At 40.7% G+C, this 15,886-nt stretch overlaps 1 protein-coding gene across 9 annotated transcripts in view; it reads left to right on the top strand.

The window, feature by feature from the left end:
- RBFOX2 (RNA binding fox-1 homolog 2) overlaps positions 1 to 15,886 on the top strand; it is a 211,174-nt gene that overhangs the window by 166,960 nt on the left and 28,328 nt on the right. For all 9 annotated transcript variants that reach the window (XM_066634151.1, XM_066634152.1, XM_066634148.1 and 6 more), the window contains 2 exons: positions 4,789 to 4,842; positions 13,357 to 13,449. In XM_066634151.1, coding sequence (XP_066490248.1) covers positions 4,789 to 4,842; positions 13,357 to 13,449 — 147 coding nt within the window. The remainder of the gene's footprint in view (positions 1 to 4,788; positions 4,843 to 13,356; positions 13,450 to 15,886) is intronic.

The following is a 15,886-nucleotide window of genomic DNA, read 5'->3' as shown; positions in this document are numbered from 1 at the left end:
TGTCCACACAGTGAGTACTGCAGGCCTAGTTAGTTCAGTGCCCCTAGAGAAAGTCATGTTGTTTACAGTAAAATTTAGAAGAGTTGACAACAAGCCTGTAATAGTTACATAGAGGTAGACAGGGAGAATATTTAAAGCTTGCAAGGCAGGCAACTGTGACTGATTTTTATTTAATAATATTTTGTGGATGTGACTCATGATTTTAGGGGCAATCAATTCTGGAATCTATATGCTTAATGAAGCATCATAAGCTCATATCCACTTCTGAAAGGATGTGAGTTTTAAAACGCAACTGTGTCTGATGCAGTATGCTCAGAGGGAAAAAATTTGAAAATGTGTTTTTTTTAGGTGGCAACCCTTTTTAAGTTGGTGGTTTAAGATTGAATTTGGGACATGCGACTTCGTGTGGAGCCAGGTTTAATGGGGAAGCAGTCTAAAAAGTAGTTACTCTGTTATGATTTCTGATTCCTGGGGATACTCCCACAGCATGTGTTTGCTCTATAGAAAGAAAATATAATGTGATATGTTAAGGAATGTTGTGATGTTCTCTGCAGCCTGTTACCTGAGCTATATGATGTTTTGGAGTTCACATACATTCCATCTTCTGAGAAAGGTTGTTAACCATGGAATCTTCGCAGCAATTTTAACTTCTGTAGTTGAAGTAACATATTTTGTGCACAGGCTTAGGAACACCAGCTGCATTCCAAAATTGTTGACTGGTTTTGGTCACAACAGTTGCTTCAACCTAGTTCAACCCCTTTCACTCCCTTTCTTTTCTGGAGCAGGAGAGAATGGTGTAGGGTTTTGCTGTGCTTGGCAAGAAGCATCCAGTTGCTTCTACTGAGCCACAGCCAATTCTTGCTACCACTCTTGCCAGCAGTTGCCAAACCATGTCATTATGAGAGCAATGACTGGTGTAGAAGCGTGATCCATATAGCATGAACCATGTTGTAGGCCATATAGCACCTTTTATAGCACCTTGTCATGGCACACTGACAAGGCGCTAAAATTGTCAAGGCACACCATCAGTTTTTTGACCATTGACAAGGCACACCAGGCTTCTGGTAGGGGGCTCAAATTCCCCAATTGCCCTACTAATAAATGACCTTCCCCAAAGTCCCACTGCACACCTGTGGACCATTCATGGCACACCAGTGTGCCACAGCACAGTGCTTGAAAATTGCTGCCATATAGCAAGACAAAGAACAATAAAACTCAGGAAGTCCCTGAGAAGTCCCTGGGAAGAGGTCCCTGGAGGTGGGAATGTCAAGTGGAAAGGTATAAAGCTGTAGGGTGGATGAAGGAGGGAGTAGGTGGCATAGCTGAGCCATCTGGCATCCAGCGGCACAAAAACTTTTGACACCCCCATTTGAACAAAATCAAATTTGACACCACCACCCCAGGTCACATCTAGAAGGTGGTCTAAAGTGTGGGGAGGCTGTATCCCCTCAAGGGATGGTACCTGGGGCAGTGGACCCCCTGTGCCCCCTTAGCTATGCCACTGAGGTTATGGACCAACAAACGGAAAACTGAGGGAAAGAAAAAGAAAGAGTGATGACTCAAGGTGTTGAGAAAAGAAGGGGCTAATGAACATTGTTTGAAAAATCAACACAGACCGTAAGAGCAGGATGCTACTGGTTTTGCAGGAAGGGAATGGAAAGATGGGAGTACTGAGTGGGCAAGAAGACCAAGAGTCAGGATCACTAAAGAATGTGAAGCACAGTAGTTAGCAGGAACACACACTAAAAAAAGGCCCAATGAAATGGTGAGTAGAGCTGAAGACATGAGGGGCAGGAACAACTGTGACTGGGACAAGGTCTCAGAAAAGGCTCAGGTATAACAGGGACAGTTAGATGATACTAGGAAAGAGATTAGCCAACTGCTTTCTGGCTCATCTCCTTCCATCCAGAACTGTCTTCAGCAGTGACCTGTCCACCAGATTGCTTTGCAACTTCATTGTCTAGCACAGTGATTCCCCACTTGCCAGGACCTTCAGGGGTATTGGAAAAAGAATTGAATAAAGGTGGGAAAAGGCACATCTGTATTGGAATTCCTAGTGGGGCTGGCAAGACAGGAAGGAAGGCAGCTAGCTATGAAAGTCCCACCAACTGTTAGTTTTTGGTCAACAAATTGTGTATTATCAGATATGAATCAGTAGTTGAGAACATATAAGAACATAAGAACAGCCCCACTGGATCAGGCCATAGGCCCATCTAGTCCAGCTTCCTGTATCTCACAGCGGCCCACCAAATGCCCCAGGGAGCACACCAGATAACAAGAGACCTCATCCTGGTGCCCTCCCTTGCATCTGGCATTCTGACATAACCCATTTCTAAAATCAGGAGGTTGCGCATACACATCATGGCTTGTACCCCATAATGGATTTTTCCTCCAGAAACTTGTCCAATCCCCTTTTATAGGCGTCTAGGCTAGACGCCAGCACCACATCCTGTGGCAAGGAGTTCCACAGACCGACCACACGCTGAGTAAAGAAATATTTCCTTTTGTCTGTCCTAACCCGCCCAACACTCAATTTTAGTGCATGTCCCCTGGTTCTGGTATTATGTGAGAGTGTAAAGAGCATCTCCGTATCCACTCTGTCCATCCCCTGTATAATTTTGTATGTCTCAATCATGTCCCCCCTCAAGCGTCTCTTTTCTAGGCTGAAGAGGCCCAAACGCCGTAGCCTTTCCTCATAAGGAAGGTGCCCCAGCCCCGTAATCATCTTAGTCGCTCTCTTTTGCACCTTTTCCATTTCCACTATGTCTTTTTTGAGATGCGGCGACCAGAACTGGACACAATACTCCAGGTGTGGCCTTACCATCGATTTGTACAACGGCATTATAATACTAGCCGTTTTGTTCTCAATACCCTTCCTAATGATCCCAAGCATAGAATTGGCCTTCTTCACTGCCACCGCACATTGGGTCGACACTTTCATTGACCTGTCCACCACCACCCCAAGATCTCTCCCCTGATCTGTCACAGACAGCTCAGAACCCATCAGCCTAGATCTAAAGTTTTGATTTTTTGCCCCAATGTGCGTTACTTTACACTTACTGACATTGAAGTGCATCTGCCATTTTGCTGCCCATTCTGCCAGTCTGGAGAGATCCTTCTGGAGCTCCTCACAATCACTTCTGGTCTTCACCACTCAGAAAAGTTTGGTGTCGTCTGCAAACTTAGCCACTTCACTGCTCAACCCTGTCTCCAGGTCATTTACGAAGAGGTTGAAAAGCACCAGTCCCAGGACAGATCCTTGGGGCACACCACTTTTCACCTCTCTCCATTGTGAAAATTGCCCATTGACACCCACTCTCTGCTTCCTGGCCTCCAACCAGTTCTCAATCCACGAGAGGACCTGTTCTCTAATTCCCTGATTGTGGAGTTTTTTCAGTAGCCTTTGGTGAGGGACCGTGTCAAACGCCTTCTGAAAGTCCAGATATATAATGTCCACGGGTTCTCCCGCATCCACATGCCTGTTGACCTTTTCAAAGAATTCTATAAGGTTCGTGAGGCAAGACTTACCCTTACAGAAGCCATGCTGACTCTCCCTCAGCAAGGCCTGTTCGTCTATGTGTTTTGAGATCCTATCTTTGATGAGGCATTCCACCATCTTACCCGGTATGGATGTTAGGCTGACCGGCCTATAGTTTCCCGGGTCCCCCCTCTTTCCCTTTTTAAAGATAGGCGTGACATTTGCTATCCTCCAATCTTCTGGCACCGTGGCCGTTTTGAGGGACAAGTTGCATACCTTAGTCAAGAGATCTGCAACTTCATTCTTCAATTCCTTAATAACCCTTGGGTGCATGCCATCAGGGCCCGGTGACTTATTGATCTTTAATTTATCAATGAGGTCTGAAACATCTTCTCTTTTAACCTCTATCTGACTTAACTCCTCGGTTAGGAGGGGCCGTTCGGGCAGCGGTATCTGCCCGAGGTCTTCTGCCGTGAAGACAGATGCAAAGAACTCATTTAATTTCTCTGCCATCTCTAAGTCTCCTTTTATGTCCCCTTTCCCTCCCTCATTTCCCCTTTCCCTCCCTCATCTCCCCTTTCCCTCCCTCATATAAATTTGAAGTAATAGCAACTGTATTAATTACAAACATTTCGCTAATATGAGGAGTACAATTTATGGAAATGGACTGCCAAGGGCTATGTGAGTGAAAATACATAGGGAACCACTGGTCTAGCAGCATGAAAGAGATGGTACCTGTGCTTTGCCAAATCAGCAGTCTTAGAGACTTCTGTACCTATAAGGATTATACAGAAGAAAAAATTCCACCCAGTGTGGTATGATGATGGGAGAATTAGCACCTGGTGAAATCTTCCTTTCAATAGAACTACTTACTTTTCAGAAGCATAGTTGACTGGTAAAGTGAAGAGCATCCCAGGCCTCTCCTCATTCTTTCAGAGCTAAAGCTATGCATTATCTGCCTCAGCAACCTTAGACTTCTGTTTTTCTCTAGTGATAACAGAGGTTATGAACACAAACCCTGTTCATTCATAAGAGCCTATATCTTATCCATGATTTTAATATAGAGCAGTTATTTCCATTGTGGATAAAACAGGTTTATACTGTTGCAATTAACCCTTAGCATATAAAACCTAAACTGATCACAAACTAGCAACTGAGAAACTGGCCAACTGAAAGGAAATGAGACAACTCAAGTGTGAAACATTCTCAAGTTCAAGTTAGAGAAAAGAGTTAGCCTTTGAAAAAACGTCAAAGATAACTGAAGTATCTGAGCATTGCTAAATCTTCTTTCTTTTTTTGTGTCTTAACAGCAATTTGGCAAAATCCTTGACGTAGAGATAATCTTTAATGAACGTGGCTCCAAGGTAAGTTTAGTTTCTGTACCTAGTTTCTCCCTCTTCTCCCTCTGCCCCACCATCTCCCCACTGCAATTGATGTTAAGGCAGCTTACTGCCTAGAGAACATATTTTGCAGAAAGAACAGGAACTGGGCATCCTGTGTGGAAGGGCAAAGTTATCTAAAATTGCCATTCCCTATAATTGCAGGTTTTGAAAGTGGCCAATAGCTGTCCATATTTTCTCACAATTTTCCCTTTTGAAAGTTCAAGATTTCAAAAATTTTGAGAATGACTATAGCTAACAAAGGCAGATTTTCCTTTCTCTGAAATTAGTGTGTTTAGAAAAGGTGACACATTAGCATGTTTCTCATCCCTTTAAAGATCTGCAATTACATTATAAGAGCTTTCATATAAAAAAATTTTCACCCTTCTGACAGCATAACCGACCCTTCAATCAGGGGTGTCAAACTCATTTTATACAGTGGGCTAAATATCATTCATTGTGCCTGCTGAGGGCCAGAAGTGACATCATTAAGAAAGAAGTGTCATTAAGCAGATAATGGCCTGAAATAACACTTTGATTTCAAGTTGGGAACTCCTTAGTTGCAAATGACAGAAGAGGAAATATGGGAATCTTGGCCATATTTTCAAGATATGGAAGAGCCCAGTTATCATTTGGACTGCCCTTTTAGCCACGTCGCTTCTGTTGAGGCATCACTTCCCAACATAGCAGCTGAGAGGTAGTCTGTGAAGTAATGCCTCGGCAGAAGTGGCGCTGCTGAATGGACCTCCTTTTTGATAATTGGTTTGTCCCAGTGCTTCAGTAGTGTCTCAGAGGCACCGTGGGCTAGATATGACACAAACGCCATTTGTTTGACCCCTGCTTCAGTGTTGCAAAAATGTTGGCCTTCTATAACATTTCAAAATAGCCATTCCAGAAAATTGGATGTTTATTTCAAGATGCATGAGAAAAGATAGCTTTGTTGATGCTAATTGAACTCCCTGGAGAAGAGATTGCAAACGTAATAGTCACAAATGCAGTGATTTTGAGTGATCCTTTTCCTAACTGGTTCTCATCATGAAACCAATGTCCCTTCACTGAAGAATTGATGTCATTCTCTCTCTGCCCAGTAGGTCCAGCACTGGAATAGCAGGGAGTGTTGCAGGTCAGGAGCAAGGTGCATTGGCAGAGCTCTGTGGGGGAAGCTTGCACAGTGCATGTCTATACTATGCTTGACTTAATCAATGCTAAGTTTTCCACTTTTAATTAAAAATGAACATCTGATCCCCACTCCTGCCCCCTTACACAACAGTTTAAAAAGTGCAACTTTTGCTTTGTGATCTTGACATTTGTAGCCCAGTATATAGTAATTCTATTTGGATTTTTATGTTAGGACTGAGATCCCTCCCATATTTATTAGGTAGCATGCTAAAATTCCTCTCTGTGTATTATCTGAAAACCAGAAAAGGGATGGTAGTTACTAAATATAAGCCTTCTATCCCTCTATCCCTGTACCTTTGACTGATGATTACAAGAGTAGACTGGATACTGCCCTCCATGAACCATAGATCACTGACAATGGTCCTATGGAAGAAAGTCAGCAAGACATATGAAATACTATTTGGGGAAGCAATAGACTGAATAGAGTAGCACAGGCTACTGGTTGAGTTATGTAGCCCTGTACAACTGAGCACATCTCACAAGCCTTATCAGAAACAGTCTGCTATGACTGAAACTGTAAATATTTTTCTCACTTCTGCACAGTTTTGATATTCATAGACCAAAACTGTTTGTGAATTACATTGCTGTCAGACTTGGGAAAGCATGCACAATCCCTTTCCTTTGAATGTGTAAAAAAGCTACAAGACCTGTCAGAAACAACAATGCACTTATTTATACATTCCTTCATGTGAATCCGTTCCTAATTTGATCTTCATTTGTGACTTCACTTATTTGCCCTATCTTTCTCAGCTTACCATGTTTGTGGTTGCCACCAACTACACCTCTTCCCCTAAGACTTTTGATTTGGGTTTGGGTGACAGGTAGGGCCTTATTTTCACTGGGATATGGTGACAGTTAAGAAACAGTAGGAGCCTCTTCAGCGACTCAAAAGGGACTCTTGCTATTTCTTACCTTTTCAAAAAGGGTGCTAGAACTGAGATGTTGAGAAGGGGATCTGTGTGATGGTGTGTCCTGCTCATCAGCTGGCAAGTGAATTTGTGAATGCCTACTTTTTGTGTTCAGAATCTTACACAAACCACAAGATTCTAACTATGAATATGTAACTGTGCAGCTAAGTGAACCCAAGATTTCTGGTTTTCAGTTAAAACAAGTAGTATTAGTATTACACATGTTTAACATATTACATTCCTCCAGTAATTATTTGGCCTAGAGAGATGTTAATCCAGATCTCTACTATTTAATGGTAGAGTTTCTAACATTGGCCTGTTAGATCCACAAACAATCTCTCAATGGATTTCAGACCATCACTTGCTGTTTCAGAGATGGTGAGCAGCATAAATGGGACCAAGGACACTCCCTAAAATGTTGGTTGGTTGGTTGTATCACTGAAGAGTGGGGCATTTGGGATTTGCCCCTCATTTAAAATACTGTAGCTTAGCATCCCAATCATAAAAGAAAAATCTTTCTATGAATTTGTCACTCCCCTTTCTTCCACAAAAAGTATGCCAAAACTGAATGCCTCTACCCTTTGGTTTCTATTCTAACCTAACGATATGGAACCTCTCTCCTTCTCTCTCTTGGGAATCGGAAAGCAGATGCTCCTGCTGCCTGCCTTGTGCTGTGTTCTCAATATTACCCCTCCCCTCCCTGGGTTTCTAAAGGGTACATTCTTGAATATGTATTTGATCAATGAATGTTTAAAAAGATAAACTTGTAAAGTCAAATTGCCTTGGGTGTGCCCCCACCCAATATTTGGGAAGCTGCTTTATAAGCAAAGCAGATCTTTATTCCTTCATAACTGTGGCAAAGGTCCTCTGCCAGAATTGTTCCAGTGTTGGGAAATTTGGGAGTTTAAAAAAAATCTGCATCGTACCTTTTGGTCCATCTGAGATGATTGTTTTTCTTTCTGTATGAGTACTTTAGTGAACTTGATAAAAGAAAATGCTTCTGCTTGGAGTATGTGTGTTTCATCCTATGAAAACCTGTTCTCATCAGGATTTAGTTAGGTGACAATATATGGTTATAGAGCAACTATGATTTAAATATTTATGCTTTGTGAGAGAGCTGCACATTTGAACTGTGCTATCTGGAGGAGCAGAGAATCCATATAATACTGGAAGAGGACTAACAAAACAAACTGCTTCTGATCCATTTTACAGCCTCTCTTCTGTTCAACCAAATGTGCCTCTTTGTTTTTAAGTAACTTTTATTGGTCCTGTTAGTCTTTCTTTAGTGATGTGCCTGCCGGAGAGCTTAGTGAAGACCAAAGGTGCTCTTAATGCTGATTTCTTCCAGTTTGCCTGTGGAATTGGCTAATTTCTCCCTGGAGTGGAATATTTTGGTTTCCATGGAAACTACTTTGGGTCTCAATTTAGGGTTTGATTAATCCAAATTCCTTTAGATCAGAGGCAGTCAAACTTTGTCACAACGAGCTTACCTGAATCAATCAAGCAATTATTTGAGCTAACTTCGTACTATATAAACCACCTGAATTTAATTGGAAGGGAACAAATGCACTGATATTCAGTTTCTTGCCCCAATCAAGCTGCAGGTTGGGAGGAGTCGGGTTAAGGTCTGCACTTCCCCAGCAACTGTGCATAAAATAGCCTGTCTTCTGTTACATACTGCATAAAAAGTGCATGAGAGACAAAGGGCATCCTTAGCATCGCTTCTGCTAGCAGCCTGAGAAGCATATGCTTTACCGTTCTTGTGGTCTGTGTGGGGATCTGTACACATGTCAGAGTTCTTTTGTGTGTGCGTTGGAACAAAAGCTGTGAATGTGCAAAGTATATGGGAAACCTAATTATAATCTGACTTGGACAATTGCTCTGAATATTTGTAGGTGGTTCATTATGCATGTTATGCCCGAAGAAGGATGACTAGTAGAACTATATTATGTGGTTGTGGCTTGTCCTTGCTAATCGATTTAGGGCTCCTTTATTACAAATGGTTGTAGCAAGGTAGGTGTTTCCACATGATTTGGGTTCCTCTACCTTAACCAGGAACCACCCAGACTGGGCAAATTACATGATTACCTTACCTTCCTGCATCTTGTTGCATGTATCATGTTTTTTGTAATTATTTGGTGTAGCCAGCAAATGTAGCATTTGCGTACAGATTCGGCATATACTTGAGAACAATTCATCTTAAATACAGCAACTGTGTATTCTTTCTACTAGTACGCCATTGTTCCTGTAATTAGTGATTTTGTGCTGTGCTGCTGGTAGGGTTTTAAAGGGGTCAGTGCAAAGGCAAGACTATTTTTGGTCTTGTTCATATCTTTCACAGTCCAATCCTAACCCACTTTCCAGATGCCAATGAAGCCACAGTGCAGCCCTGAGGTAAGGGAACAAATGTTTCCTTACTTTGAGGAGGCCTCCAAGACTGCCCCCTCCACCAAACCACTGGAAAGTGGGTTAGGATTGGGATGTCAGTTGCATTTTAGCTTGGTCAATACAAGCCCTCAAACAGATGTGATCAACTCCTCCTCCCTACTTCCTCACTTACAAATTTCATTCTGGGTGAACAGCTAATGTTGAGTCTAAATGACTCTGAACTCAGTTCAAACCTCAAAAGTAACTTTGCTTAACTCGGTGCTATCCACATGTCATCTTACTTTGAACTGCTACAACTTTGTGTTAAACTCCAGTATGTGCTCATATTCATTTCTATTCCTCAAATGAAAGGACTTTAACGTAGTACCTTTAATTTCAAATAGAAGAATATAATCTTGTATGGAAATTCTACAGCCTTTATTTCTTTCCAGAGGATCTGGGAGAATAGGGCCCTCATTCAAACAGTAGTGGTGTTTGTTTTCCTGAAGCTTAATTCTAATCACTCATCTCAGATGGATTATAAGGGTGACAGATGATGCATGTAAGCTTTGGAAGCAAGTAACCCTAATGCCTGGAATTTTTTTTACTATTCCTCCAGGATTTTTGATGTTGATTGAGTCATTAAAGTGTGTGTGTGTATATATAGATATATTAAAAATTGAAATTATGGAAAGTCCATCCCAACACCATAAGATAAAGATGCTGCTTCTGAGGTGGATGTTCACGCAATGGAAACAAAAACCATGGGTTAACAATGCATGGATTTCAAGGGGCTCTGTTTAGTTTCTTTGGTTTTGCTTTTTTTTTTTGTTTTTGTTTATTTTTCTTAATTTCTGTGTTCTGGCCACACCCAGGAGAATCGTCTACTTTTGATTTCTCCCTTTACGGTTACTTGGTAAATTTTCTTTATCATTCTTCAGAGATGGATACATTAAAAAAACTGTATAATTATTATTTTTTACACTGCTCATCCTGTTGCTTGTTATTTATTGCAGAATCTGGGGCTAGACTAAATGGGTGATGGTTACTCGGTCCTTCAGGGCCCTTGAACAAACTCCTTAAAGAAAACGGGGTGACTCGAAGAGGCAGATAATTTCACAAGACCACAATTTCATAGACCACAGACCATAAGCAGTTAATTTCAAGGGGTACTTAGAGTACTTGGTAAATCAGTAGTTATGTAGGTCTGGATACTAGTCACAACTTGAAGTCCAGTTAATGGCAAGTCTAGTGTGGTAGGAATAGGCAATTTAGCCTCAAAATAAACCGTCCAAAAAAAAAAAAAGAAAGAAAGGTTGACAGTGATATTTATAGTATAGGTTTCTGGTCTAGAGCTTCATATATTACCAAGAGAGGTCAAGGAACAATTTTCACTCAGTGTAGATTCAACTTTTATTATTAAGAATATTTATACTCTTTTTCAACACAGAGTGGTTCATAAAAGTAGTTCACAAAACAAAATAAATCAATAAATGGTTTATTTAGCGAATGAGTCTTCAATATAATGAGGGCATATTTAGCAGGATAAAATTAGGTTTGGCTGAGCCTGGAACTGCTGTTTTAACTGCGGTTCGTACCAGAGGCTCAAGTTTTATAACGTTAGCAAAACGATGACACTAGGCTGGGATGGCATGTGGAGCTGCCGTTTTACCTAATTAGGATGTCTGCAGCACACCATTCAGGCTTTGTTCTGAACCAAACAGCCCTCTGCTTTACCTATGTGGGAAAGTTGTGCTGCATTGCTTCTCCTGACCCTGTGTTTTTCACATTTGATTGCACTAGTGAAATTATAGTATGATGATCTGTGAAGATAATGCCTTCATGCCCTCCACAAATGCACTTTAAGTATGTGTAGACTAACATTGGTTAGTTTTTATCATAGCAGGAACTTCTCAGTATCTCTGGCTTTGCAACAATGTGCCATAATCTATGCAGAATTTTTTGGGAGAAACATCAGAAAAGGCTGCAGCTGAAAAAATTGGAAGGACCAAGAGGGAAACATGCAGTTTCTAGGAACAACACAATTTTGAAAGTAGTTTCAGGGGCTTGAAAGTTCTTGAAGGAATGGGGGGGGGATAGCTCTCAGTGTACACTGTCCCAAAACACTTGCGCAATGTTGCTATACTTCTATAGAGAAAAAGTGCTTTGAAAGCTGAGGCTTGTATGTCAGATAAATCCTTTGAATAGAATATGCTTCAATTTTTGGGACAGAGATTTTATGTTAAAGAACAGAGATTCTCAAACTTTTTAGCATCAGGACCTACTTTTTAGAATGACAATCTATTGGTACCCACCGGAAGTGGTGTCACAGCTGGAAGTGAAATGATCAAGCAGGAAAATTTTTAACACCCCACATAAGACAAAATCAGATCAATTAAGTAAATTAAAAGTTTACAATAAGTATAAGTTTTAAATTTTTTTTAAATAAAGAAGAATCCTCCTAACAGTTGATGATCTGTTTTTAAAAAAATTGAAAGGCTGCAATCCTATCCACACTTACTTGGGAGTAAGCCCCATTGACTATTATTAAAATCATATACATAGTAGCCTGTTAAAAGTACAGATCTGTAACATTTCCTCAAATGCATTCACATACCATGGTTGCATCAATAATTTATTTAAAAATACACATTAAAATGAATGGGGACCTGCCTGAAATTGACTTGCGACCCACTTAGTGGGTCTCAACCCGCTTTGTGTTTGAGAAACACTTCATTGAATATAGTGACCCAGTTTAATTATCAACTAAATGTTTTTAAAATTCTTCCCTTTTGAATAACCCTCTCCAACGAACTCTAAATGCAGGGCAACTTATGACAGGAAACCCAGTTGTGTGGAGCAGAAAATCCAATACACACAGCATTGCTAGGATGGTGCAAGGTTTCAGCCCTAGTAGGTTCACATTATGATGTCTATGAGAGCACTTTAAAATGATTGCCCATATATTACTTTTCCTTTGTGAAAAGTGAAGATGTTTCTTCAACCACTATCTCCCCTGTATCATGAAAATATTATGCAGAGACAAAATACTGTACATTTTCTCTAAAAAAAAAAAAAAAAATTGCAGGCTTACATTTCTTAATTACCAAGATTTCTGTTTCATAATGTCTAGCAGCCCAATCCTATGTATGTCTACTTAGAAGTAAACCCCATTCTAATCAGGGGGGCTTACTCCCAGGTAAGTATGCATGGGATTGCAGCATAATGCTCACTTACCCATCCTGCTTCTGAGTCAATAGTACTAGCAAAGAATAAGGAGCAGCTGCTTTTGCATTTAGAACCTTACTGTAAACTGGTCGTGGTGATTTTTGTCTAGCAATATTGCAGGTGGATGTCTATAATGATGATTTATCTCTGATTGTCAGATTTGTGCTGCTGTTGATTTTTAAATTGATTTTATTGAATGTATTGTTTTATGACTTTATGTAAGCTGCACTGAATCTGCAGGAAAAGTGTGGGATAAACTTCTTTAAAATAATATATTGCCCAGTTATTTGAGAAATGGTGAAAGATGAGCCAAAACAGTGATTTCCCCATAGCTCTGGTATTCTGACCCAGTATTAGAATACAGATAATTGTGGTTTTACACCCCCTTTCTTGTAGCAGCTTGTTCAGAGCACCTGCCTATATGTGTCCTTGCCATATAAAGGCAACTCTTGACAATGCTTTAATAATATGCATTGATTGTGCCTGTGTGGCAAGAGGGTTTATGTCTAGGATTTAACAAGTTTCATTTACTCAGACTAGGAGCTACATTACCTTCCAAAATCAGTCTCGAGTAACTGTACCTTTTTGGTCTGGCCTCAATTGCTTTATGTTTTCTTATTATTTTAATCTGATTACAACTTTTTTATTGAATTTCTTTCATGAAACATGCATGAACCAAAAATGTGACTCTAGGAGAGTATTGCTAAGTTGTGCTGATGTCAATTTCATACTGTGATATTTTTTTTCTCTATCTAGATATCAGTATGTCAATATATAACGATGTGCATGTTTTCCCCCCTTCTCCCGCTGCATGCAGGGATTCGGGTTCGTAACTTTCGAGAATAGTGCTGATGCAGACAGGGCCAGGGAGAAATTACACGGCACCGTGGTAGAGGGCCGTAAAATCGAGGTGCATGTCTTCAGTAATTAAATTTCTTCTTTATATTCTTTTTGTTTCTTTTTTTGTGTCTTGCCTCACTTATTTCACATTTGGATTCCTGTCTTTCGTGTGCGTGCGTGCGTGTGTGTTTGTGTCTCTGTGTTTTTCACTCCCCACCCTTGCACCAAGGTGTATAAAAATAACACCCCACTCAAATATATATCTATATATGTTTTGTTACTTCAGGTATTTTTATTTTTATTTTTCCTTTCTCTTGAGTTTGTTTCCAACCCACTCCAAATTTTTGCCCTTCTGCTGTCTTGATTTTCCTTTGCTTCAGTTTATGAGGCTCTGACTTCCTGTTGCCAAGCCTGATCGAAACTAACGAAAAGAGCACTGTCTAGTTTCTGAGTTGGTGTCTAACAAAAAAGAAGGGGGCCAGCCAGTATCTGCCCTTTCCTCAGAGGCCAGTTCTCCTCCATATGTGTGTGATATGATTGCTAGGAGGGGGTAGAGAGAGCTGGATGAGACTTATTTGGGCCATTAAAAGAGTTTCCTTGATATGATTTCATTAAAGAAATACTCAAAGTTCTTTCAACAAGCACAGAATTTGATAACTGTGACTCGCTGGTGTTACCTACACAGGAAGAAACCGATCAATGATCTACTTTCTGTTCACTCATATTGAAGGCTAACTGGCCCCTTCTCCTTCTCCCACTCTCTTTAAGAAAAAAGAAAGTACTGAATATAGGGGGAAAACGTTAAAGCCGCCGTTTTGAGTAAGATGTCTGCATATTTTGCTTTTTTGTTTTGTTTTTTGTTTTGTTTTTTGTTGTTTTATTTCCCTTTTCAATGGTTTAGTGTTTAGGGCCCTTCACTTGACTCACTCTTTCCATGGTAACTATACACAATGCTGGCGATGGTACGAGTTGGCGGTAAGTGAAACCAAAGTGCTAGAGGAGAAGCTTATTACTTTTTTAAATGCAAAACAAAATTAAGAAAGAAAAAAATCCATCTGCCATTTCACATTAACACTACAAAATGTGATTTGACTTGTTGTCCCACCCTTTCCTTTTCCCTCCTCCCACCCCTTTTTACTTTCAATGCTGTAATGCCGCCTGGACTTTGGATGTATATACCATTTTGTATAAGTCTGAGCTGTTTGATTACTGACTTCCTGGTGATCTCCCTTGCACATCTTACTCAGAGTTACTGAACTCCAGTTTGGCTGGTTTTTATTAATGCACCCATACCCTATCCCTCTCTCTTCTGCTCTCCCCTTTCTTTCTTGCTCTGCCTCTCTCTCCAGACCTGTGATTGTTCTCTCTTTCTCCCTCTCCCATTTTTTTTTTACTCAGTTAAATGCAGCTGTTGGTCTCTCTTTGCTGACTGGTGGTTTCTGATTGGTTTTGGCCATTTTTCCTTTAAGTGCTTGTGTTGCACTCTGCTGAAGCAGCTGATTTGCTCCATCTTAATGATTGTCTGTGAGACCTTCTTTCCTCCCTCTTCCCCTCCCTAGCCCTATTAATTGATTGTTGTTGTTGTTTTTCTTTTTTATGTGTGTTTTAACAGCATGTTCTCAGTCTCATCATTGTTGTTTCCCATTCTTTCTTTTTAAAAGTGTAATGTTTATATTGTTTGGGGGCTTAAAATAGAGTAACGAGATTCCAGGCTCCTTTCTCCTCTACCCAAGCTCACTTTTCTATTAAACATCAGAGGGCATCTAAAACATTACTCTTTATATGGTCTTGAAATTGGCACTGTCTTATTATTTATGATTGAAAAGTCACTGATTCTAGCTGAGCCTTCACCCTCTTTGCAAGAGCTCTGGGGCTCTGTCTTGACACAGGGCTGCAGTACTTGAGCTTTGCCCCACCCCTCTCATATTTTACCAGCACCATCTCTGCTGTAACACTCACTTGCTGTAGTGCTTAGAATGCTTGGAGCTGTGAAGAGCTCAGTAAAGATGGTGGAGGGCACTAGGAAATCAGGAGACCACTCGCACATTTCTAAATGGTGTAACCTAAGTGGTTAGGGTTTCTCTCTGCTGCCGCACTGACAAGTCAGCAATTGGGGATGGATCCATCAGTAACTCAAGATATCCTGATACTGGGATGTAAGCCAGCCTTTTTAAGGAAGCCAAATCTCTTCAGCAGTAGGGGGAATTAATCCAAGGCACCTGGGGTCTAAGCTCTCCTCCTTCTGCCCAAATAGCTGTCTTCTCAGTAATATTAGTAGGCCACTGCAGTTCAGTGAGAGGCTACTAAAAGTTGATACAAGATAGCTTTTGTTCCCTATTTCATACCAGGCAGTCTGGGCATGGAGAAAGTAGCAATAGGGGAGATTTTGCCCTTTGGATCAGTGAGCAACAAATAACTGGTTCAATCAAAGGTGGCAGGGATGCCTGAGAAATCTACTCTTTTGGCCTTTTCTTGAACACGTAATTTAAATGCCATAATTCAATCTG

This window comes from Tiliqua scincoides, chromosome 7, assembly GCF_035046505.1.
Source record: "Tiliqua scincoides isolate rTilSci1 chromosome 7, rTilSci1.hap2, whole genome shotgun sequence".
In the NCBI taxonomy this organism is placed as follows: domain Eukaryota; kingdom Metazoa; phylum Chordata; class Lepidosauria; order Squamata; family Scincidae; genus Tiliqua; species Tiliqua scincoides.
Note: the sequence above shows the minus strand (reverse complement) of the source record. Positions and strands in the feature narration are given on the sequence as shown.